At 41.6% G+C, this 24,940-nt stretch overlaps 1 protein-coding gene across 4 annotated transcripts in view; it reads right to left on the bottom strand.

The window, feature by feature from the left end:
* Positions 1–24,940, bottom strand: part of fbn2b (fibrillin 2b) — a 76,592-nt gene that overhangs the window by 19,427 nt on the left and 32,225 nt on the right. For 3 of the 4 annotated variants that reach the window (XM_032525841.1, XM_032525843.1, XM_032525840.1), the window contains exons 7-15: positions 12,648–12,845; positions 10,011–10,136; positions 5,581–5,706; positions 2,546–2,698; positions 1,241–1,489; positions 959–1,102; positions 554–673; positions 237–362; positions 25–147 (exon numbers count right to left, since the gene is read on the bottom strand). In XM_032525841.1, coding sequence (XP_032381732.1) covers positions 25–147; positions 237–362; positions 554–673; positions 959–1,102; positions 1,241–1,489; positions 2,546–2,698; positions 5,581–5,706; positions 10,011–10,136; positions 12,648–12,845 — 1,365 coding nt within the window. Of the gene's footprint in view, positions 1–24; positions 148–236; positions 363–553; positions 674–958; positions 1,103–1,240; positions 1,490–2,545; positions 2,699–5,580; positions 5,707–10,010; positions 10,137–12,647; positions 12,846–22,933; positions 23,020–24,940 lie in introns of those variants that run through there. The other variant, XM_032525842.1, reaches the window with a different exon arrangement.

A 24,940-nucleotide genomic window follows, 5' to 3' on the forward strand; every position in this document is an offset into this window, starting at 1 on the left:
TTGTACTTTATAAATCAGTCATACCGGTGCAGTAGCGTCCGTTAGGTGCTAAAGCAAAGCCAGGCTTGCAGATACACTTGAAGCTGCCGTCTTCATTGATGCACATGCCATTAAGACACATGTTGGTAGTGGCGCATTCATCGTGATCTGGAGGGAAATGAGAGGAGAATTAAGTTCACTTTATAAAGGTAAAAAGTTCATGTGAAGTTTGACCTATTCCTGGGTTAGCTTCTCACCAATGCAGTTCTTTCCATCAGGAGTGAGCTCGAAGCCAGCATTGCAGATACACTGGAAGCTTCCCTCTGTGTTGACACAGCGGCCGTTGCGACACATCACCCCATTCACAATACACTCATCAATATCTAAAGAGAGGAGGAAGAGGGAAGATGCACCTGGCTGAGTTTGTTATATTTTAACGGCCAGCCATACTAAATTGAGCAACAATCTCCTTATGCAAACATATGTAAAATATGTATGTTAAACATCTGCATGTGTATGAAACATCTTTGGCAATTGTTGCAGTAATATAATTTGACAGCACAGATAGACATACCAATGCAGGCTTGTTTGGTAGGGGTTCCCTGGTAGCCCTCATGACACTTGCAATGGTACCCTCCAGGTGTGTTGACGCAGTCTCCATTGATACATGGATTACTCACACACTCATCCACATCTGTGGAGAAAAGAATACATTGCACAAAAAATTATGACCTATCCAGACAGAGTGAATGGCTTTAAATATTTAACAAACAAAAAAACAATTCACATTTTGACATACAGTGCACTTGTATTAAGTTCCTTAAATTTGCAGAAGATGGCAGTGCAGGGCATGCAATTCACTGTGGCACTGTCACTTAGTCACTGCATCTCCCTATATAGGCTCAGGGAGGTTAAAGAGAACTTTAGTGACCTGATGTGCGCTTATGCATTAAACAGTGTGTGAGAGCTTGTTTCTTACCAATACACTCCCCGCGAACATCCTGTCTGTAGCCCATGTTGCACTCACAGCGGTAGCTTGTGGGTGTTGGAATGCAGCGTCCATTCAGACACAGGTTGGTAAAGTGTTTGCACACATCAATTGTGTCGTTCATAGAAACAGTGCCTGAGAGTACACAACACACATTAACAAAACTGTTAATAAAAATATGCCATGATATACAAATATGTTTTCCAACTGAGAAATGACCCCTTTTATCTAGTACCATTTAACAGGATAATTCAAATCCCAAAAGAGACTTACCTATATTACGCTGGTGTCCTCCTCCATTACCTCCAAAGCTTCCTCCGTTACCTCCAAAGCTCCCACCGTTCCCTCCAAAGCTTCCTCCGCCGTTGCCACCGATTCCTCCGTTGCCGTTACCATTGGGTACGCTGGGGAACTTGAATCCATACCCGTTGCCGTTGCTGTTGGGGTAGTGTCCATTGGGGTAGCCATTAGGGAAGCCGTGTCCTTGGGGAACACCCACAATACACAGACGCCTGAACTCGTCTACAAGAGAGACAAAGGTCACAGGGAACAAGTCAGTGGATACATTCAACTGTAGGTTTCATTAGTTTCCATCCAGATATAGCTGAGGAACAATAAGCTCTCAAGTAGTGTAAACAAAGATGTTGTTTTTAAACAGTTTATGTGGAATTATTATAGTAATTGAGACTGAAAAGAACTTTGGATCACTCAGGGTCCTACAGTAATGTACTCATTGTTTCCTGGACTTGCATAATTCACAAAGGCTATTGCACGTCCCATACATTAGTTGTTCTTTTGTTAAAGTCTGTTATACAGTTTACCATCTAACTGTTCTGTACTTACTGGTTTCAGATATGCTTTGACTGAAACAAAACCTGACCAAGTAACTACTGGAAAATGTGCATGCATAATGATATACTCTACTCAGCTTTGGCATGAAGTTACGGTAAAGTGTATAATTAAAGTGTATGTTTGTGTTTATGAATAAATATGTATGTACAGTATTTATATGTCTATGTGTGAGAAGTATAAATATATAGTACTGTATGTTTGTGTGTTCTTCACTTAGTTTGACTAATGAAATCGGAATAAATCACACAAACACGCATCTAATTGTGGAGGTGAAACCAGCAGAACATTCTGCAACGGATCAGTTTTGGATCATACAGTCTCACGCAGAGGACGAGCTTTCTGAATTTCCAGAGATGATAGGTCATTATCTTGAAACAAATCTTTTCCATCTTCCTCTATTTAGCTTGCGCTCATGACATCATGCTCATCAGTTTGAGTGGAGCCCCCTGCCTCTCTGTCACACACACACACACACACACACACAAACTCTTGTCTAGTTTAACATTGTTAAAGTAATTTGGTTTGTGAAACGCTGTCATGGCTTTATTTACTGCCTGTGTTAATGCCAAGTCTTAGACAATCTATGGTGTAGACTGCCAGTTTTTATTCAGCAGAAGAAGAAGGTGATGAATGTTCTGTACTGATTTCAAGCTCATATATATCAATCTGTTTGGGGATCAGCTTGTATATGAAACATGTATTTTGTTTTATGTAATGTATACTCACCGGAACCCCTGACAGGACACATCTCGGGGATCTGTCCCAAAGCCCAGCAGCGTCCTGTGTCACAGCAACACTGCATCTTGGTGTACTGACTGCTCAGCTCTGCAGCACAGCGGCCGTTAGCCAGAGCTGAGAAGCAGGTGCCCACACGCTGATCTGAAGTAAGAGGAGAAGCATTAACAGAATTAGACGACTGAGAAGGCAGCAACGCATGTTTCAGCTCAATTAGAAGTCAAATAAAAAATACACAAATGGCTGATGTGTTTTTAATGTGTTTTAGTATGTTCTATGTCTCCCCTGGAACAGAATCTGAACTTTCTTATTTTTGCTGGCCTCTAGTGGTTTTAATTCTTATCTTGACGTAGCAGTGTACTCCAGTGTGTGCCAGCACCCTGTGACATCATGTGCAGTTACACAATTAATTAATTATTCTTTAAATGCAGGACTTCAGGTAACAAATTAAGTTATATTACCACCCTTTTATGCTGGAAAAAAGGGTACAGGGAATTGCTGCTCTCAAAACCAGCAGTGCTGTAAGTCAGAGGGCTGGCATGGCCTTTCCATGGTGGCTGGGGAGGAAGCTCCTTTATGGGCTGGCAGTGGGAAAGGTTGCTTGGGGTCTCAACTATCAGCAGGCATCTGAAGGGCCTCCAAAAGGGGTCTTATTTGTTACAGTTTTCCAGGTCAGAGTCAATGAGGCAAGAGAAGGGGCTAGGGTTCAAATAGCATGTGTAGGGTTTAAATGGACAGACAAGGGATTCTTTTAAGAAAAATACCAAGAAAGGAAAAAAGGCAGATTAAGAGGGAGATAATGCATGTGTATTATTTAACTAATAGGAAAACATATGTGAAAGAGCATTTTTAAGTGCAGCTACAGAAATAAGGGGGAAAGTGGAATGAAGGGGGGAGTTGAGGGAGGAGCACAAGTCGATTAACTCACTAATGAGCCAGCCGTCTGGAATTAATCAGTTCCATGTGGAGCAATTCTTGCCAATTAGATAGAACATGAGGGGCTGTGCTGTGCATGGAAGCACATGTTGTACAGTACATACAAATGTATATGCAATTACACACACTGATATGCATTCCCATACATATAAATGGGCAGTGGCACGTATACAAAATGTGCATAAATACACACACATATGCTTGCACAAATGCGTACATACACGCACCAATGTGCATAAATACACACAATTCAAAAAAACATCCCATAGGAATGAGTGAGCAGGAGGCCGCGTGGAGGAGAGGGAGAACGTAGAGGGAGGGGTTTGCTGATGAGAATGATGATGACTCAAATTGGATCCAGACCGGGGTTTGCTCGCTAGTGTTGCACCGCTACACAAGCATATGCTTCCATTTGTTGAGGTGTTTTTACAGACTGACTGACTGGACAGGTCTTTTTTTTTTTTGTCGAGCTTCCACCGTGTGACAGGGCATTAGGCTCTGATTACCGTCAGGCCCCCAACAGCTCCCACTGGCCTACTTTACCATGGTACAGTACATCCCACAAAACAAGAGCCAATAGCCACACAGTATAGCCTCCGGGACCAGAGCTATACATCCTGCTGCTTCTAAAACTTGAGGGCAGGCAAGCCAGCGAGAGATATTAAAACACTTTACTTTCTTTAATTCACTTTATGTTGTGATTAAAAAGCATGGGAAAATGCGTCAAAGTGCGTCTGTCACATGAAGAGAAAACCAGCTCATAAAACCAGTTCATGAGATGTGTGACTTTAGATCACTGGTTTGATCCTGACCTTGTCTAGTTAGGTTTTATTTGGGTTTACTCATCTTTGTCTCCTCCTAATCTAGTCTGGTCCATTTTGAAAGTAGTACAGAGACAGAGGAAGGATTATGGGGTTGTGCCTGGTTATTTTCTCTCTCTTTTTTTTCTCTACCTTCAGCAGGCTGCAGAAGAGCAACTGGAAACCACTACTGAATGAAACAAGGTGCAGGATCCACATGTCAGAGAGTGGGAGGAAAAGAAGGTCCAAGAGGAAAAGGTTAGATAGATAAGGAGAACGAGAGTGTGAGAATGCTTCACTTTTGGAGATAAAGAGTTAAAAAAGAAGAAGAAGGAAAAAAACAGAGGAGACAGAACAAGTGAAAAAAGAGGGAAATGTCTACAGTTCCAGAGACTTTCTCCTGTAAATCACTGAACTGTTATGAAAGAATGAGCTTTGGTGTTATCCACGCACTCAGAAAAAAAGAGATATACATATAGAGATAGTGACATATCTCTTCAGGACAAAGTAGGAAAGTGGAGATAGGAAAAAAGAGAAATATGGACAAGAATAAGGATTTTTGGTTGATGATTTGGGTGATTGAAGCGCTGTGTCAATGTGGGATCCACTTTCTCTTTCTCTCTTACACACATGCACACACACACTTTATTTATATAAATTGACAGAACAGGCTTTTTACAGCAGCATAGCTTTATAAAAAGTTCCACTGATGATGGAGGATGGATTGCATGACAACTACAAAATAACTGTGAGGAAAAAAATTATTTCCAATTACAGGAATCCAGAGTTTTACCTTGCTAAAGGAGCTTTTATTGGACCTGTGATGCTTGTGGCTGAAACAGACAGACCTTGAGCTGTCCGTTTTGGGGCTAAATCTTGAAATAATGTATTAACACCTGGTTTTATTTCACTGTGGCTGCCATGATTGGTGAGGATTGCAGGAATACATTAACACCTGGTAGTGTTTCATGGGACATGTCAGTAAAGTATGCACTGCATGTGTGTCAGAGTGTGTGTGAAGGAGTCAGAGGGGCACTAACAAGAGAGTAGATTAATGCTGTCAAAGCCAAGTAGTGCGTGCAAGTGTGTTTGTCTGCACATGGTGACCACTGGTCAGCTTGAGTCACCAGAACTCCACTTACAGGAAGCAGTGATGGAGGGAGGGAAGTTAGTGGCCAGATGTGAAGCTTTTAGCTAGCCGAGGGGGGGGGTTTAGAGAAATTTGGGAAATTTGTGTGTGTGTGTGTGTTTCTGTGCGTGCATGCATGTGTGTGTGAGAAAGGGACTCACCCACACATCTGGAGCCATCTGTGCTGGAGACGTAGCCTCGTGGACAAGTGCAGACATAGCTACCAGCAGTGTTGGTGCATTCTCCTCCATCACATACACCGGGGATGGTGCTGCATTCATCAATGTCTAAAACACACACACATACAGTTACATCATAAATACCTCATCACATCACAGGACACATCACAGCAGTAGCACACTGCAGTAAAAGTTTATTGTTTATTGCTCTGAGAAAAAATGAAGCAAATGCATCTGCATTCAACTAAAAGGAATTACTGAACTTTTGTTTTTAGTTCAGGCTGAAACTCAGGCTTGTGAGTCGTTGCTTGGTGAGCAAAGAACCGATGTAAATCAAACTACTACGCAATTTCAACGACATGGTAGCGCTGGGTATTTACTGAAACCATAAACTATTAAGTTCTTAAAGCTTTGAATATCTTTTCAGTCTTCTTTACTTGGTCTTTGATCAAATATCTCTTGATTTATAATTTCATTTGGTCAATTATGGACTGTTTTTTAATCAGCAAATCTTTTTGGTCTGCTGCTTATGAGTAGGCAACAACTTTGAGAAGTTTAGATTCTTTTGTTTATATACCTCTAAAGTAAGATATCAAAAAACGTTTACTAAAAATAAATGAATTGAATGATACCCAGCCCTGTCAACGGGCAAAAGAGAAAACAATGATTACATGACTATAAAGACAATAATCAGTGATTACATTAATGAAAAAAAACCCACTATTGTTGCACAATAGGATAAGACAACAAAGCAATCTAATGATGATCCCAAATGTGGACAGACACCAAATATATTTGCAGGGAAATTATTCCATTCACAAGGGACCCTGCAATGTTATAATCCAAAACATGTGTATGTATACCGCTCAGCATTTGGCTTGATTATATGTGCAATTGCGGTATCTACAATTGCTTCCAATCTCCAAATGGCAACTAAATTGAAATAAATGGCTGTACTAAAAGAAACGAAATTCCCAAGGTTACAGTGAATTCCCTGACCTTATTTAAACATGCCAAAGAAATGTAGACGTGTCTGACAGTACCTGGGCACGGTGCTTGGCAGGGCCCGCCTTGGTGTGGTACACTTTATGATGGCATTAAGTTGTAATATTCAGAATGAGGGGGCCTCATTGCTCCATGACGAGGGAACCCAAAGTGAAGTTCCAGAAGGTATTGGGTTTTTATGATGTGTCACGCTTATTAATACACATACGTAATTACTGCACCACTGCAGGGCATAATTACAGCAATAGCGCAGACGTGGTGTGTGTGTGTGTGTGTGTGTGTGTGTGTGTGTGTGTGTGTGTGCCGAGTTGAAAAAGTGAAGGGTGTGTTAGTGTTTGCCTTTCTTGGAGTAAAGCGTGTGTAACTTGTATCCCTGTGGGTTTTTCGTGGAGTTGTGTTGTACCGCCTGCGAAGCTAAGAGGCTGTTCTTCCCCTGCTGACTCCTGTCTGACAGCGGTGGCAGAAGGCCTAGGTGAGGCTGTAAAGGCCCAGCCAAATAAACCTTGTGTCAGCAGCAACAACAACACGCCAGACATTACACTCCACACAGACGTAGCACTGTGTGACTGACCGTGTGTGTGGAGGGAAATGTGTCACCTGGACAAATGTCTGAGCCGTCAAGTCTGCCCGTGTAACTGTGTACATATCCGCAGCATAATCGAGGTGAAAACTAGGATAAAGTGAGCGTGTAATTCATTCAGTTTCCATTGTGTCATTTCATCTAAACTGTGATCTGTGAAACTGTATGTGTGTGTGTGTGTGTGTGTTTGAAAAGTGTGAGTGCGTGAGAATCAGCAAGTGTCAGAGCAACGGGGAGGTCCGTGTGTGTAATGAGAAAGTCACCCAGATGCTGTAAGTGTTTCTTTGTTCAGCACTAACAGCTGGTTTTGAGCCAAAGGACTGTATTTATGGAAGGAAAATGGAAGGGAAAGCAGAAAAAAGCAGAAAGAGGAGGAGGAGGGGAAAACAGAGAGAATGTTAAGCACAGTCTGAACTAAAAGCAGGCCATAAAACCAGGTGCCTTGTTGTGCCCAAAACGATCAGAGACCCATGACATCTTAATTGCACTTTATCTTAAATGCCCCGAAACCTCAGGGATTTCAATTTGAAAGCTCTTAGCGAGGCTTGTTTGTGCATTAGCTAGAAGGGCATTTCAATAAAACTGATTGTTTTCAAGATTTCACTAAACACGGGTTTCCTGCCGATCCATGACTTCAGATACACGTCACAACTTGTTTTTACAAGCTTTGCAAACACTGAACTCTTTCTCTTCTCACTCTGCAAGGGTCAAATGACGAAGTTGCCTGATAAATCTTAAAATAAACAAATAAAAAACAGAGTTGACATCTATTTCAAGTGAAAAAATAAAATAATGCTTGTTTTTTGATGGAACTAACATATTGATTAAAAAAATGCACACAGTTTTGAAGATCCATTCGTTGACTTGTGCAATTTAAAAGTGGTATGCCAATTTTCTGGTTTCAGAGTCATACTGTACTGTTGAATGCTGACAAAATCAGTTAGTTAATCAATAACTAGTCTGATACTCAAGTAATTGTTCACTTAGTTGAACAAGCAAAAACTTCAATTTTTTGATGGTTCCAGCATCTAAAATGTGAGAATTCTTGCTTTTGGCTGGTTTCTATAATTGTTTTTAAGACAAATTGAGAATTTTGAGTCCTATTGTTGATCATCATATTGATTTTAGATTAACCATAATAATAATCATTAGTTGCAGTTCTAGTCTTGTGACCATGATCACCCTTGCTATATATATCTGTATTAAGCACACGCTGTAGGTAAAGTGGTACAAAGAGTCAGGATGTGTGTAATTTAAGGTAAAAATGACCATAGAGGGTGTAGAAGGTAGACGGTTTCAGGACTTTCTAATCTTAAACTCCTGCTTTATTTCTACCTTGTCTCAGATTGTCCTCTCTGGGCTGGAATGTGTCTACAGCATCCACGCCCAAACGTCTATGAGCAGTGCTCAACAGTGTAAGTCCTGAACCGTTGGTGGTGTTCACCCAAAACCACAACTGAAACTGAGACTCTGATGAATTTAGTGAAGTCATCCTCCCTGTTTCCTTCTGTGACATAAATCACTTTTTGGTGTTTGTCATTGTAATTGCTTCCCATGAAACTGAAGTAGAGACGCTGGTTTTCTTTCTGTATCTGGTGCAGCTCTCATCCATCCAAGTTAATAAAATAAGAATTTTGGTAATAATTCATACACTGATACACTAAGATAGCCAGTTTGGCCTTGGCCTTGTTCAGTAGAATGGATGTCACCTGGCTGAAACAGTTTAAGAGCTTTCTTTAATCCTCCCTAAAGACTAAGAACACATCGGCTTCAGTCCAACAGACACAAGCCCTGCCTGGCTTACTATCAGACTGTTTAGCCAGGGAATTGTTTAAATTCCATCCAATCAACACATTGTAATGTGAATCCACTCAGTGTGTCTGTGTTTCCATGTGTCTGTGTGTGTTAATGTGGACACGTCCAGACTTTTTTAACTCGGAAATGTCGTCACTTTTTAAACACCCATAGAGATTTGTAAACCCACAGTTACCATAAAGTGCACCTTTCATGGATTCTTTTAGATTGGTGATACATTTAAATCCTTGAGTACTCAGCATACTCAGCAAGTAGAGTTGATATATTTTGCAGTATATGTTTACCGTGTTGATCATTACATTTAAAAATTAAAATCAGCTTGTTGTTATTAGACGTCATTTCTGTTAATGATAAAGTCTCTATTTTCAAATTGCTAACATTAGCTTGGTTTTCTATGCTTCATATCAGTGAATGTAGTTGCATTTTTGGATCAGAAATAACATTTGACTTTGAAAAAAGTATCATGGGCATTTGGCATCATGTTTGACAGACTAAATGCTGAATTAGTTAGTAAGATCGTTTGCGACAATTATTTGTTGAAGCCTTAACCCAAATTGCAGTGGGCCTGAGGAATAGGTGAGACAGCCGCACTCAATGCTACAACTGATAGTACTATCACACTTCCTACAGAGGGAAGTTCTCATTTCTGTTTTTAGTCCTCGATAAAGACGTTGAGAGTATCAGCTAGATATCAGAAACCATGAAGCCCTCTGGAAACGAATGTCTAGCTAAAGGACATCTCTTTTTGTAAGAATTTGGTTTGATATTCAGCTCATACCTTAATAGTATTTCCCCTGTTGCTAATCATATGGCAGTTTAGACAATAATGTAATGGCAGCACATCAAAGTTGGCCACCAGTCTTTATGGTTTCTTGATTTTCCAGGGATGTGCAGATCTGATACCTTTTTAAAAACGTTGGTCCTCGTGATGTAGGTTTCGTACTTTATTGTTGAACATGTCTTTTAGTTAATGTTAGTCTTTCTTTATTTATTTATTTTAGATCTGACTCACCTTCACATTTGTGGCTGGTTTCACTCTGACGGTGGCCGGCAGGACATTTGCACTCGTAGGATCCCACAGTGTTGATGCAGTTACCTCCGGCACAAAGACCTGGCACTGCCTGACACTCGTCCACATCTAAGAGAAGGAAGGAAAGACAGACATTGAGAAGAGGCAAAAGCAGAAAAGAACAAAGGTTCTAACAACTACTGCCATCTGTAGAGCATTGGTTTAAGAGATGCAGCATCCTGTGTTTTTAATATACCAAAAAAAGACTTAGACTTACTTCAAACAATGTGTATTCTCTAAAAGTATAAATTTATATCAGTTGACTTGGTACAACGCACATTTTAGAGCATATTTCTGGCACACTTTCTGTCTCTTAAACACATTTCTTCTTTCTTCTGTTCTAGATCTTTGTAAAGGGAATGAGGTATAAGCAGTATAAGCAAGAAGTAACTCGGCTGTCAGAGGGTGGGTTCCTGTAAGAAAGCGTGGATACCTCTGAACCTGTCTACCCTGGGACACATCGACACACAAACACACACACACACACACACACACACACACACACACACACAAAGACCAGTCACATTGCCAGTCTATAAACAGGACCCAGGCAGCCTGTTTCTATTCATTTCAATACATTTAATCTCTGCTTCTTTTTTAAGAAAGGCTAAAATTCCGTCTAGCGTAGAAACACTCTCTGCCAAAGAAAGAAACATTTATCAGCCACCATCTTGATGTGGAGCCTGGAGTGCAATCCCATTTGGATTCATTGTGTGCTTTGTACTTCTGCCAGAGAGACGTTGCTCTAGGCTCTGTGGGGTTTAGTTGTCTTTAGTGTGTGTGTGTTAACTTTTTGAATTTGCTTCATAAATAACATATAGACTTTTACATATAGAAGGTTGTGTCACGTCCCTTTGATATGTTTAACACATGTCCAAATATCTGCCAAGAGTATATCCATAATTTTTGATACACACAATATATTTTTCAGTCAAAAGCTATTGTACCTAACTACTGTATGTCCCTGAAAAACAATTTGTAAAGCCTTTGAAAAAGTTACTAAAAGCCCTTAAAATGTTTAAGAGATCATAGGCATTACATTGACATCTTTCTAATATTATGGCCCTCTAACTCAATTTAGATACAGTACTTTCCCAGCACAAAGCACAAATATACTGTATTTATGGCCCCCAATACATTGATTTTGCATAAACACAACTGGAAAATTCTACCCAGTTCTGCAGTGGGTAGAGTTGTTTTAGGGCAATGAAATTACTAAACAGGCTCACAAAGATGGACTTGCTCCTGACAAAAATAAATAGTGATGTAACTGCCAAGCACTACTGCTAGCTTTGTGCCTGAATAGAAAAAAAAAAACTCAACACACTAGCCTGATTAATAGACTAACTGGCCTTTTTGTTTCACTTCATGCATTTATTATTTGAATCACTGGACGAATTAGAGATGTGGGCAGGGATTTAGATGCCTGGAACACACACTCGACATATCTGCCAATGAAGTCTAACAAGTATGAGCATAAGTCCACCATGTGTAACTTTCCATTGTAAATATAAACAACACTTCACTATAATCCCCAATTTCCCTGCACAAATACATTAACTTAATGTCCTTAGCTCTGATACTGTTGAAGTATGGCCAGGTGCTATGAGCATCAGTACAAAAACGCTGTCTCCCTCTGATATGGCTCAAGCAAGACATCAACCATCACAATCTGCCTAGGTCGGTGCTGGGTGTGTCCATCTGAGAGGAGCTGGCCTGAGACAACAAAGAGCCTGGCTGGGCTCATTTAACAAGGGACACGACCTCCACATGTGTCATATATTGATGCAGTCTTAATGCTTAGTCTGGCCAGGCAATAATTTATTAGAGAGGCATGCAGAGAGAGTCTAGTCTGGTCTGAGGGGGCTCTGGGACACCAGCATCAGGAATATTAATGAAAGAAGGTGAATCTCAGTTTACATTTCCCTCAGTTTCTCTCTTATAATCTCCATATCTCACTCTTTTGGATTCATGTAGTCAGAGCTGCTTGATTCTGTCATGGCTGCACTATATCTGTTTTGGTTAAGTGTTATTTTTGCAATTTTTTGGTTTTTAAAATTGACGCTTTTAGTATATTTGGTTTGCCTAACACATAAACATCTGTATTTTGCTGTTACTCTTATATCATTGGGTGACATGATGTACTGTGTATGCCCCACACCAGTGGTGAGGACAAGCTCACATTTTCATCTGGGATCTGCTCATACACACTGAGATACTGACACATAAATAAATAAAACCTTAAAGTGGTGTCCGTTTACAGGGATATGGAGATGCATGTACACATATTCTGCTAAATAAGAGCTTAACAGGAAAATACATGCTAGTATCCGGGCCTACATGTATCTATGTACATGTAAACACCTTCAGTGTTGTTAACACTGCCTCAAGGATGTTGTGGGCAGGAATTGCAGCAGAGTTGATGACAGATGAAGTAATGGCTGCACTGTTTATTGTGGTGGATGTGTGTGTGTGTGTGTTTGTGTTTGTGTGCGTGTGTGTGTGTGTATTTGTGTCCTCAATCATTCTTAAAAAGAAGATGTACCAGGTGTGTGTCTAAGAAGGAGACAAGGATCTTACCTTGGCAGGCTCCAGTGCGGATGTTGGGGATAAAGCCTCGCCTGCAAGGGTGCGGCTGGGCAGGGCACTGCTCACAGGGGTGGCCCCAAGCCCGACCAATGGTAGCGCAGCAGAGGGTTTTGGTGCAGACAATTCCACTGAGCTGGCCCTGGCACATCTGGTTATTCACCTGGGTGAAACATGGCCCGGTCCTGTAGTCTATGGAGGGAACGAGGCATAAATTTACTTAGTGACTGATTTAACATGGATTGATTAAATGGTTAAACAGTGATTCATTTCCTCAAACACATCTGGTGCACCTTTAACTAAAACCAGATTTACTACATAGTTGAGAATTTTCTTCTTCATGAGGAAGGCATGTTCCCTGTAACATCGAACTGAGTAACTTCTTTCTTTCTTTATTTTCTTAATTTCACTCAAATGACAAATAGAGAGATGATGTGGAAACAACTGGCACAGCATTAAAGGAGGATTTTTGAGAGATGACTCACTGGACCTTGAAAAACCTCCTCGCAGTTTAATTCAAGTGTTTAGTTTTTGAATCATCTCACAATGAGGAGTATTAACAAGTAGCAGGCTTTGACCAGGACTAAAGCAGAACAATATGAGCTGGTAGCAACATAATAGCTCACGTCAGAGCAAAACACATTCAAATTGTTTGTTTCTGCAGGAATTTAGCAATACAATTTAAATGTATTTTGTCTCCGGGATAACAAGACAACCCATTGGACTGACGTACTGAAGCACATTCCAGCATTCTGAACAGTGGTGGTTTCTGTTTCTATCGATAAGACAGTATAAGTAATGTCTGTGTGGTCATCAGAAACAATCTTCCTGTGACATTCATTCACTCTAAAAATGAACCTGGCATTTTAACACACATGTATGCCATCTTCAGGACTTTTGTGTGTCCAAAAACGCAACACAGGTTGTCAATAAAAGAAAAGCAACACAAATATCTCATGGAAGTCAGAAACATGTTTTGAGATTGCAGAGCCTATCTTTTGGGAAAGGATAGTAACAAAAGTCAAGATAAGTAAATACAAAAAGTCATTTAAACAGATACTGTGAATAGTAAACATGAGAACAAAATGTCTCTGTCTTCAGTGATCACCTTGCCTCCTCACTGCACTGCTGTTTGCCAGTGAAACCAAGGCACACTCTTGTTAAATCCACTTCACAAATCAGGCACAATGACCTCATGCTAAAATCATTTCAGCAATACGATGTTCGTCTTTTCAATCACATACAGCCTAATGATGGCTTCCTTTGTGGGAGAAACCCTTATTAAGTTCTCTACAGTGGCGCCAAACTTAATATTGCCTTCATTAAAAAAGTGGATTGTTAGATTGTCACAGGGGAGATGAAAGGCAAACTGCACGGTTAGCTAGCCAAGGCTGGGACAGTGAGATGTAGGAGAAAGAGAGTGACCTGCTCAGCGCTTAAGGACAAAATGGCATGAAAAGATAGGAATCAGTGGTGGTAGGAGTCCTTCTTCAGACTTATTGGTTCCATGTGCTACATGAAAGGGGATTGCAGAGAATGGGGGCAAAGAGAAGGAGACACAGAAATAAAGAAGAAAGAGAGAGGAAAGTAAAGTAGGTCTAACTGAGCATGAAGAGTGCAGGTTGGGGCTCACGCCAGTCCTCCCTGTCCTCCATCTGTCTTTATTTCTCTTTGCTCGCTTTATGTCTTCCTGTCTATCTGTCTTCTACTTTCTCCTTGCCGGCAATCAGCCGCTATTCAATATCCATCATCATGCGGCCTGGTTGGTACAGTGAAGTGGCAACTCATACCACACGTGTTCCTTTGTAAACATCCTCAGTGTTGTTAACTCTACCTCGAGGATGTTGTGGGCAGGAATTTTTAACTGAGATGACATTAACATTTAAACATTTCTCTAACAGTGGTAAATAGTGCATTGATGGGGACTATTTTTAGCAGCAAATCAATTTGTCTGTGTTTAAGTGTGCACTTACGACAGCAGAACGGTGTGTATGCAATTAACTAAACGGAACAAGCTCCATAAAACTTTGGTTACACACTGGTTGGGTAATTCATGGCGATGGTTTTAGTCTTTTCTTGGGATTTGTTGACAGTAAGAACATTTTTATAAATTGCTAGCCTTACTCTGTAAAAGCAAAGCTCTAAAAATATTCTGAGAGCAACTGCTAACACTGGTAATTACACCTCTGTAATCACACATTCAACAGTTTGTCTTGCTTTGGGACGAGTTGTTGAAATAGTTAAACTATAAACATTTCAAATGGACAGTAAAGAAGGAAAACCAAATGACAAAAGATGAATTGCGCTTCTAACCTTTCAGTCTCAACACTAGACAGCCTCACGTAGCAGCCAAGTTCAGCAGTGCATGCATGTGTACTATATCTGTATGCATACACATGCTTTCTCAAACACAGCTCCACTCTCCTCTCTCTCAGGCATGTGTATTTACACGTCTGTGTAAATACACATGCCTGAAAAAAAACACAGTATCTGTCTGAGCTGCAGCTTTGAGCCAAACAAAAGAGTGGAGCAGCAAAAAGGCTTTCTTTGAAAGCACAAAATAACAAGCTATCAAGAAATACTGCTTATCTCACACTGTCCCAATCAGCATGTGTACTCCATGTGTTCAGACTTATATTTTTTTGACTTGTGTAGTATGCACATCTGTACTGTATGTTATGCATGTAAAGTCAGCGGCCACATGCAAGTATGGGCTCGGGCAGGTTGGAAAAAGGGAGATAGCCAACATCCTGTCTCTGTCCTGCTGACAACATTCGGAGGTAATTTTGCCTAATTACTGTTCAAATTGCTCAATAGATCAAAAACATTCACCAGATTCTGTCTTCTATCCTCTATCCTCTCCTTACTCCTTAATCCACTGTCAGTAACCTCCATCTCTTCCAGACGTCTCCGGATTCATTTATAACCTGCATCACTATGAATTAAGTCTTTTTCCTCCAATAATGAGCACTTGTCCACTTTGTGTTGGACTTAATGGAGCCTTCTCATTCTTAAAAGTGTATAATGCTTTTAGTTTATAAACATCAGCACTTTGAATAAACGTTTCCAGGAATCGCTGGCACTTGTAACTCCGCCCAAAGTTGCTTAAAGCACTGGTAACCTTTCACCTAGATCAGTCCACATAGATTACCCAGACACATCATATTAAACAAGGCTCTGACCCTTCACGTGTGCTTATGTTTTTTTATTGAAGCCAACAACATAATAATCTAATATTGTTAAATATTTGTGATCATTCATCAAAGCCTATTTCTCTTTGTTCTGATGAATGTTGGTTTTACAGTAAGATAAAATACTGTAGAGGTTGTGGTGAGAAAATGTTTAATCCCGCCTGGAACGCATAACATTTTCCCATCACTCCTGTCTAGCTGTGGGATTGGGGAAATGGGATGGGGGCATTGACCTGAGCACTGGAAGAAAGAAGAGAGAAAGACAAATGGCACGAGAAGAGGAAAAGTCCCAGTTCAGATTCATCAATAACTGCTGAGGTATTTATAAAACTCCCAGGAGAGGAGGTCTGGGAAGATAAGAAAGTTGAAATATGAGTTGATCGCATGGAAGTGAAGCTGTTAGGATTCATGCATACTTTCCTATGATAAGAGGTCAAATGAATTAAGAAAAGAAATATATCTTGATATGTACGCACTGTATATTTACAGACTCAGCTCTTTGTGTGTGTGCGTGTGTGAGTGTGTGGTGTGCATGTTCTCTCTAATCTTTATTCAGTTGGAAGATTTACTCTGAGCCTAAACGTCATGCAGTTACTCACCTGTAGAAAAATTTTCAAATTCTCCTTGATGTGTGTGTGTGTGTGTGTGTGTGTGTGTGTGTGTGTGTGTGTGTGTGTGTGTGTGTGTGTGTGTGTGTGTGTGTGTGTGTGTCGTCCAGACTGAGCACATGTCTGGCGGGTCTTGTGGAATTTCTGATCACATCACATTGCTTGTGACCATGTGACCACGGCTGATACGGTGGATATAAATAAATGATTCAGATGTGTGGGCTTGTTTATTTGTGTGTGTATTTGTGTGTCTGTGTGTTTGGGAGGTTTAGACTCATTATAGTCAACCATAGCGGTCTCTGTTGGTCTTATCAGATAATAATCAACAAGCTTGAAATCACTCTTTTCCTTTATCTCTTATCATTTCTCAAGCAGTCTGCTCGTTTCATTTCTTCCAAACCAAAAAGCAGTCACCCAAACGTGACTAAATATTTAACACACAGACACACACACACACAAACACTGTGGGAGACTTGAAATGGGAGAGATAAGCCCTCCGCAATCTACTGAGATCTGAAAGTGAAGCTTGTAACTAACTGCTGTGTGTGATGGTAACTATACAGAACATACATGACTACATGGAAAAGTCCCTACAAAATAGTAATTATCTGGCATTTTTAACATAATAACTGTGCACATGCAGTACTTGTTGGAACGGTGACGGCATATCTTGTTTTTCCTCTGTCATTGTTTCTATATCTTACCCATTGTACTGTAAAATCTGTCTTGACTTCTACAGCTATTTTTTGTCTGTTTTGGGAAACTTCCCATCACAATACTGTCCTGCAGTGAAACAATAATGCAGGCACTATTGAATGTAGACACAGGCAAAAACAGTCGGGCAAGTGGGCTCCAGGCTCCATCAACAACTACCATTAATAGAACATGTTACTTATTCAGTGGGAGGGGAGGGGGGGAGGGTCTGTCTTTATAGTGCTTTCTCAACTGCAGAGAGAAAGCAGCCCATTTTAAAACAGGCCACATCAAAGATGACGTTCATCGCCATCCCATGGGGCTACTCATGTAATGATTTGAACAAACCTGTAATCTCTAAATTTGGCATGGGCACTGGTGAATAATTTATAAGATGAATCAGCATCAGATGTATTATCTTTTTGTGCAGCACTTTGGAAACCTTGTGTTTGCTAAAATCGTGCTATATAAATAAAGTGGATTGGATTGGATCAAAATGTTGTGCATCCATGAAAAGCAGACACTAAAAACTGCTTGTGAAATGTGACGTTCTTAATTACACTAAATTCATAATATGATGATTTAATTCGGAGCATATGATAACACGTAGTATGTGGATGAAGCACAAGGCTCATTATGTTAGCCCAGTGGGACACATTTCCAGACATTTATTAAAACGTAGAGTTGCAGAATTTGAATGCACTGTCAGGCCGTTTATAAGTTGATATTTGCTCCATTGTGGCTTGATATGATTCATTGTGTGCCTTGCAGCAGAAATTCCTGCATATGGAAAACACACATATGGGGTATACATTAAGGGGCAACGTCAAGCTGCATTAGTGCATAATTTATAGACATGCTGTAAATCACATTTACACGGCTCCAAACTGGCTGACTAAATCTAAATTGTCATTGGTAATACTTTCCACAGAGTGACCTGTGCCTGCCCTGAGTCCCACCCTTCCACCATTGCAGCCATCCTGTCCAGCCATGTTCTGTCCACTCTTATTCAAAGTCATTAGAGCAAAAATAGCACAGGTTCTTTCTCTTCCAGCACCCTCAAAATGCCCTTGACGTAACTACCTGCTGGGGGTAAAATTGCTCCTCTGCGATTATCGGTTTATTTGCTCTGGACTGGGCTGGATCATTGGGACTGACCACAGAGCCTGTCTACGTCAAACTGAGCAGTGCTCGAGCAGAGACAGCTGAATGAGCCAAAGCTCTGAGTACACACATCCACACCACTCCCTCTTAGTGTACATGCAGGGGAATTGATGTGAAAACATACATTAACACAAATGCAATGGGGATCATATCGGCATGTGATGCACACACTTAACGTTGCATACACTGTAATTCAAGACTTAGGGCCCTATCTTGTACCCGATGCAGAGCAGACCAAAGCCTGACGCAAGGGTCAATTTCCCGTCCAGCGGCCACGTCGTTTAAATAGCAAATGCACCTGTGCCCATCTTTGCGCCCATTGGCGTGCTGGTGTTACAGGGAGGTGTGTTCAGTAACGCAGCATTTTGCTGTTATTTTAACAGCGCATTAGTAAAATGCGCCTAGGCTTATGCACAGCACGCACACTATGCTTGTTACACACACACACACACACAGGGAAGCACAGCAGCACACACACATGCAAAAGATTACAAATAAAAACATAACAAATAGCAAATCCAGCATCATAATAGCAAGGCGTCAAAATATAAACGCGCCTGGTTTTAAAGGGAATGGGAGATGACATTCTGATTGGTTTATTGTATGTTATGCCCAAAACGCACCTATGAATTAATGAAGACACTAGGTCCATCCCTTTTGAACCATGCGCCTGGCACACGAACCCTTTTTTCAAACTAACAAAAGTGGATTTGGACACGGACTAAACGCACCTGCGCCAAGCACGTCAATTAATCGTTAAAATAGGGCCCTAACCCCCAATTTCCACCAACTGCGCAACGTCTGCAGATTTGCTCCAGATTGGCGGCAAAATAAAATACACCATGCTCACTGCGGATCATATTTCCCTGCCCTACACCTTGAAAATGTCAGTGATCATACGTGAGTCAGTCATGGCCACACCCGATCCGCAACAAATCCAAACCTGGTGGGTATTGAAGGACGGCGGAGCACAGAGCTGTCACGCAGCGGAGCCGATCTGCGGCCGTTCCCCATTTGGTGGAAATCCAAAACACAAGCAGCACACACACTCCAGACACACTTACACAGAGGAGTTTCCCATGACTCCATTCCGCACACCAAGTTTACCCATACTGGTTTGCTTTCACTGCCTTCATATTCACAGTTCATCAGCGGTATGTCCTCACTAAATCACACAGTAAATGGACTCACTTACACAAATTCTCCAACCACAACAGAGCACAGTAAACACCGATGGTTACACCAGGGACACTCCATCCATTTTATGCCAAACCCAATATTAAAGACATATACTGGTCTTTTATCAAAATAATTGAATGTCTCACAGGACATTTAGTCTGAATTTGAGAATGATCTTTTATTGGTCTGTGTGCAAATAACTCTGCTAAGCTTTTTACTGGCAAGCTGGAGGATACATGTTCAAATGTCTTATTTACTGTATTTGCTAAAGATGCAGTGACAAGTTAAGTTAAAATTAATATATTGCAGCCAATTACATTTAAATTGTTGAGGTCCAACTTTTGATTTTCATATCTTAACACATGGTGACTTGAATCATTTTTATGTCTGCTGTCAGTAATATGATTTCTTATGAATAATGCTGTTAATTTGACGAATGTAGTCCAACTCCTCTCTCGCTAACAGATATTTGGCAGCAAAAACACACACACAAACAAAGATTTAGAAGTGTTTCCCCAGTGACTAGCTGCAGGTCCACCAGTATCCCATCCCTGCAACATGGAGAGTGCTTGTAGTCTCCTCCACCAGGCTTTGTGTACACAGCTGGGGAGTCCATTTTCACCCTGTCCCTCCCTTCTTCTCCCCCCCTCATCCCTCCTTCTCTCCCTCTCTCTGTCTCTAATTCACTACCTTGCTCAACTCCTCATCAGGAAATGTCCACCATTGCTCTACAAAGAATGTCTATTCTGTCAGTCCTGTGGGGATGACAGGGGGGGTAATTGCCAGATGTCTTTAAGGCTCCACTCTAACAAACTCAACCCCCAAAATGTTGTATTGTTGCACAAAACAAGACCCCAGAGATCCATGAGAAATAAGTTAAGGGATGAAGGGTAAGATATTGTATGTATTTATTGTATGATATATTGTTTCATTCTTGGTTTCTGATGTGAAACACTTTGGATACCTGCTGGTTGTTGTAAAGTGCAATATAAATACATGTTGATTGAAATAAATATATATATGTTGATTGATTGAAGATCCATCCATCCATCTTCGAGCGCTTATCCGGTATCGGGTCGCGGGGGCAGCAGCTCCAGTAGGGGACCCCAAACTTCCCCCTTTCCCGAGCCACATCAACCAGCTCCGGCTGGGGATCCCGAGGCGTTCCCAGGCCAGGTTGGAGATTAATCTCTCCACCTAGTCTAGGTCTCCCGGGCCTCCTCCCAGCTGGACGTGCCTGGAACACCTCCCTAGGGATGCGCCCAGGAGGCATCCTTATCAGATGCCCAACCACCTCAACTGGCTCCTTTCACGCGAAGGAGCAGCGGCTCTACTCCGCTCCTCTCGGATGACTGAGCTTTCTCACCTATCTCTAAGGAGACGCCAGCCACTCTCCAGAGGAAACCCATTTCGGCTGCTTGCACCCTGGTCTCGTTCTTTCGGTCATGACCCAGCCTTCATGACCATAGGTGAGGGTAGGACAAAAATTGCCCGGTAGATCGAGAGCTTGCCTTCGTCTCAGCTCCCTTCTCGTCACAAGCGTGCGATAAACAGAATTTATACCGCACCAGCTGCTCCAATTCTCCGACCAATCTCACGCTCCATAGTCCCCTCACTCGCGACAAGACCCCAAGGTACTTAAACTCCTCACTTGGGATAAGGACTCACTCCCTACCCGAAGAAAGCACTCCATCGGTTTCCTGCTGAGAACCATGGCCTCAGATTTTGAGGTGCTGATCCTCATCCCACTGCTTCACACTCAGCTGCGAACCGATCCAGTGAGTGCTGAAGGTCACAGACCGATGACGCCATCAGGACCACATCATCTGCAAAAAGCAGCATGAGACCTAAGCCCACCAAACTGCAACCCCTCCCCCCTCGACTACGTCTCTATCCTGTCCATAATATAAACAGGATTGTGACACAAGCGCAGCCCTGGCGGAGGCCAACCCTCCACCTGGAACGATTCCAACTTACTGCCGAGAACCCGGAAACAGCTCTCGCTTTGGTCATACAGAGATTGGATGCCCTAAAAGGGACCCCCTCACTCCATACTCCGAAGCACATCCCACAGTTTCTCCCCGGGGGACCCGGTCATACGCTTTCTCCAGATCCACAAACACATGTAGACTGGTTGGGCATACTCCTAGGCTCCCTCCAGGATCCTTGCGAGAGTAAAGATCTGATCCGTTTTCCACGACCAGGACGGAATCCGCATTGTTCCTCTTCATCCGAGGTTCGACTATTGGCCGAACCCTCCTTTCCAGCACCTTGGAGTAGACTTACCAGGAGGCTGAGAAGTGTGATACCCCTGTAATTGGCACACACCCTCTGGTCCCCCTTTTGAAGAGGGGAACCACCACCCCGGTCTGCCACTCCTTAGCCACTGTCCCAACTTCCACCAATGTTAAGAGGCGTGTCAACCAAGCAGCCCCTCCACACCCAAGCTTTCAGTATTTGAAGATGAAGGCTAATAATAAATAGCTATAGAACTTAATGTGGTGATCTTAGTTAAAAACAAAGGGATGGAAATAAGTGAACAAAAGTAACAAAATAAGATTAGGATAAGGTGTGGGAGGATGGAAGAGTTCACTTTAGTGAGTGCTTATGGCAGTTTTTTACAAAAGCATAAACAAACTACTTACATATAAGTAGGAAAGAAATGCAGATTAAAGGCTAAAATGAATGAGTAAGTGAAATTACAGGCCAAGAACTTCCCTTATGTCAGTAGCAGCAGGGGGAAGATATGAGGAGGTGAAGGTGAGGGTCACAGAAAGGAAAGTTTGGTTAGAGAATATTGGAAGGTGTGTATCTACTGTAATAGCTAAAGGTTTCTCCCTTCACTGAGAAGGTGAACTAGGTGAACAAAGTTAAGCGCAGCCATATATTCGGTATTTTTTTCCATCTGCCATGGGACTATTCTAACACTGTACCAACACTCCAACACCTCGCCATCATTTCCCACACACACATACCTTAGCTTCTGTTCAAAGCTCAGGAGACCAACACCCCGTCGTCTGAGCTAACTGTATGAAGTCATCCACGTTAGAGCTGGAGCACTGAAGTAATGAACGAACAGATATGTCTGGACTGATAGGAGCAACGCTGACTGACTGCATGGCCACATCAAGACCCTCCTGGTCCGATATCTTCCACAGTGGTTGTGTGTGTGTGTGGCGTGTGTGTGTGTGTGTGTGTGTGTATGTGTGTTGTGTGTGTGTGTGTGTGTTGTGTGTGGTGAGTATAACATTGTTTTAACTCCTATGAGGACTTACAGTAATACCAAAACTATGTAAAACAAGGTTGTAAAAATCTAAATTTACTTTCCCTGATCCCGCACCCTTTGGTTTTCCCACAAAATACCAAGCAAGGACTAGTACCATACAAACTGAACTGACGAGGAGAATCATAACTGCATCAACATAGAAATTAGATGAGCACTCACCTCTCTCGCACTGCGGCCAGTGAAACCGTAGACACAGGCACATCTGTTGGGCCCGATGCAGCGGCCCCATTCTGGCAGCCATTCTCACACACGCTACAAGAGACAGAGGAAAAGAATTACACTATAGCACACTCTGTCTCTCATAGAAACACAAACACAGGTTTTTTTTCTTCAAATTATATCACCCTTTAATCACTGCATCACCAAACATAACACATACTGTATTGTATATTTGTATAACAAATACATGGGAGAATTTTTATTGATGACATAATTTCTTGAGTCAGTAACACTGACTCTCTTCACTTCATGCCTTACTTTAAACTTTTCCCTAACCCAAACAATAAACTTTATGCAAGCATTAGTGTACACCACTACAATACAACTTATTTGTTTGACCATGTGTTGGCAATTTAACTCAAAGTCCTAAAGACACACTTTGCTGGTTTCTGATTGATCGTGCTGCAGTAAAGCCTGGACCAATGGTCTTAAAAAGTCCTAAACCAATCTTGTACAGCTGCTGCATACTTATGGTTCCAAATACAAAGAGTGAAATACGTATGTTACTGTATGTGGATGAATAGTAAGTTCTTCAAGAGAGGACAAGTTGCAGAATTTCCTCACTTGTGTATCTTTTTCTGAAGACATTTGGTCCTTTGACTATATACTCTAGCGTGACACACATATTGACACCAGGTGTGCTGACAAATTTCACTCACGCTGTCCACAGTGGTTGCCTGTGTAGCCCTTCGTGCAGGAACACGAGTCTTCTGCACAGCTGCCGCCATTCATACACCTAACATACAGGACTGAACTGTAGGAGAGAGGAAAGGAGAGAGAGGGGCGATAAGGGGGATGATGAGTGGGAAGGCAAAAAGAAAGACAAGTGTGAATAGATACCCTTAAAAATGATCAGCCTTCACATCCAATAATACAAGCTGCAACATTACCCACACAATAAACAAGAACGGGAACTTTGAACATTTGATTTGAGTAAGTGACTGCTAAGTTTCATTAAAAGGTTTTTACTGGTATTAACCAAACCTGACAGAAATGCAAGGGAGAATTAACAATCAAGTGGTTAAATCCATATATTAATATCCAATTTAAGCTGCACTAGATGTTCTTTCTAAAGACAAGTGAGTTGAATAACCATGGATACTTTCACACATTAAGACGTTTTTTTAGACTTAGACTTAGACTTAGACTTCTCTTTTGATCCTTTGGGATGACTCCCGAGGAATTGAAAGTTCCAGCAGCAGTTTTTAGCAAGAACAAAGAAATAAAAAATAGATAAAAAGACAGTATAAAAGACAACAAAATCAACAAAATCCAATAAAAATAATAACACAATAAGAACATTGTCAAATAAACAAAGAAAAGACCATAAATTATTATTAAAGTGTCGTGTTGAGTCCAGTGTTAAAAAATTATTATAAGTGACCAGGTGTGAATTTAGTCCAACCAATTTAATCTTTGTACTTCAGCTGGTTTGCCTAACGCCGATGTTTCTTTAGCAGCTTTATAGACAGACAAGGCTCAAAGGCCCCAGGCCACAAAACCAGAGCTCAGTCAAGCAGACTGGGGTAGGCAATAAGTTGAGCCAGCTGTATGCTTAGAGTCACAGTCAGTCAGGATTTGTTGAGAGGAGGGGAAACTGGATGAGGGGTACAGCACAATGGCAAAAAAAAGAAAATACAGGATGCACAGGAGGAGTGAATGTAAGAGAAAAAAGGGAGAAATTGTTATAGTGTTTAAATCAACCAGTATAGGTATTATGATGTGAAGGAGGAGCCTCCGGGCTGGCAGACTGCTACCCAGAGTGTGAAGGGCCAAGCTGACAGTCTCAAACATGTAGCAGTGGCTTTCAGAAGAGAAAGTACTTGGTCTTCCTGGCAGACAGGCATCTTTCTGCTGAGCCAGCCATTTACCGAAAACAAGAGGAGAGAGGACACCACAGTGCCGCATGCTAGGGAACTGTATTCTCTAATGTTTCCTCACATCCTC

This window comes from Etheostoma spectabile, chromosome 9 (genome assembly GCF_008692095.1).
Source record: "Etheostoma spectabile isolate EspeVRDwgs_2016 chromosome 9, UIUC_Espe_1.0, whole genome shotgun sequence".
NCBI classification, from domain to species: Eukaryota; Metazoa; Chordata; class Actinopteri; order Perciformes; family Percidae; genus Etheostoma; species Etheostoma spectabile.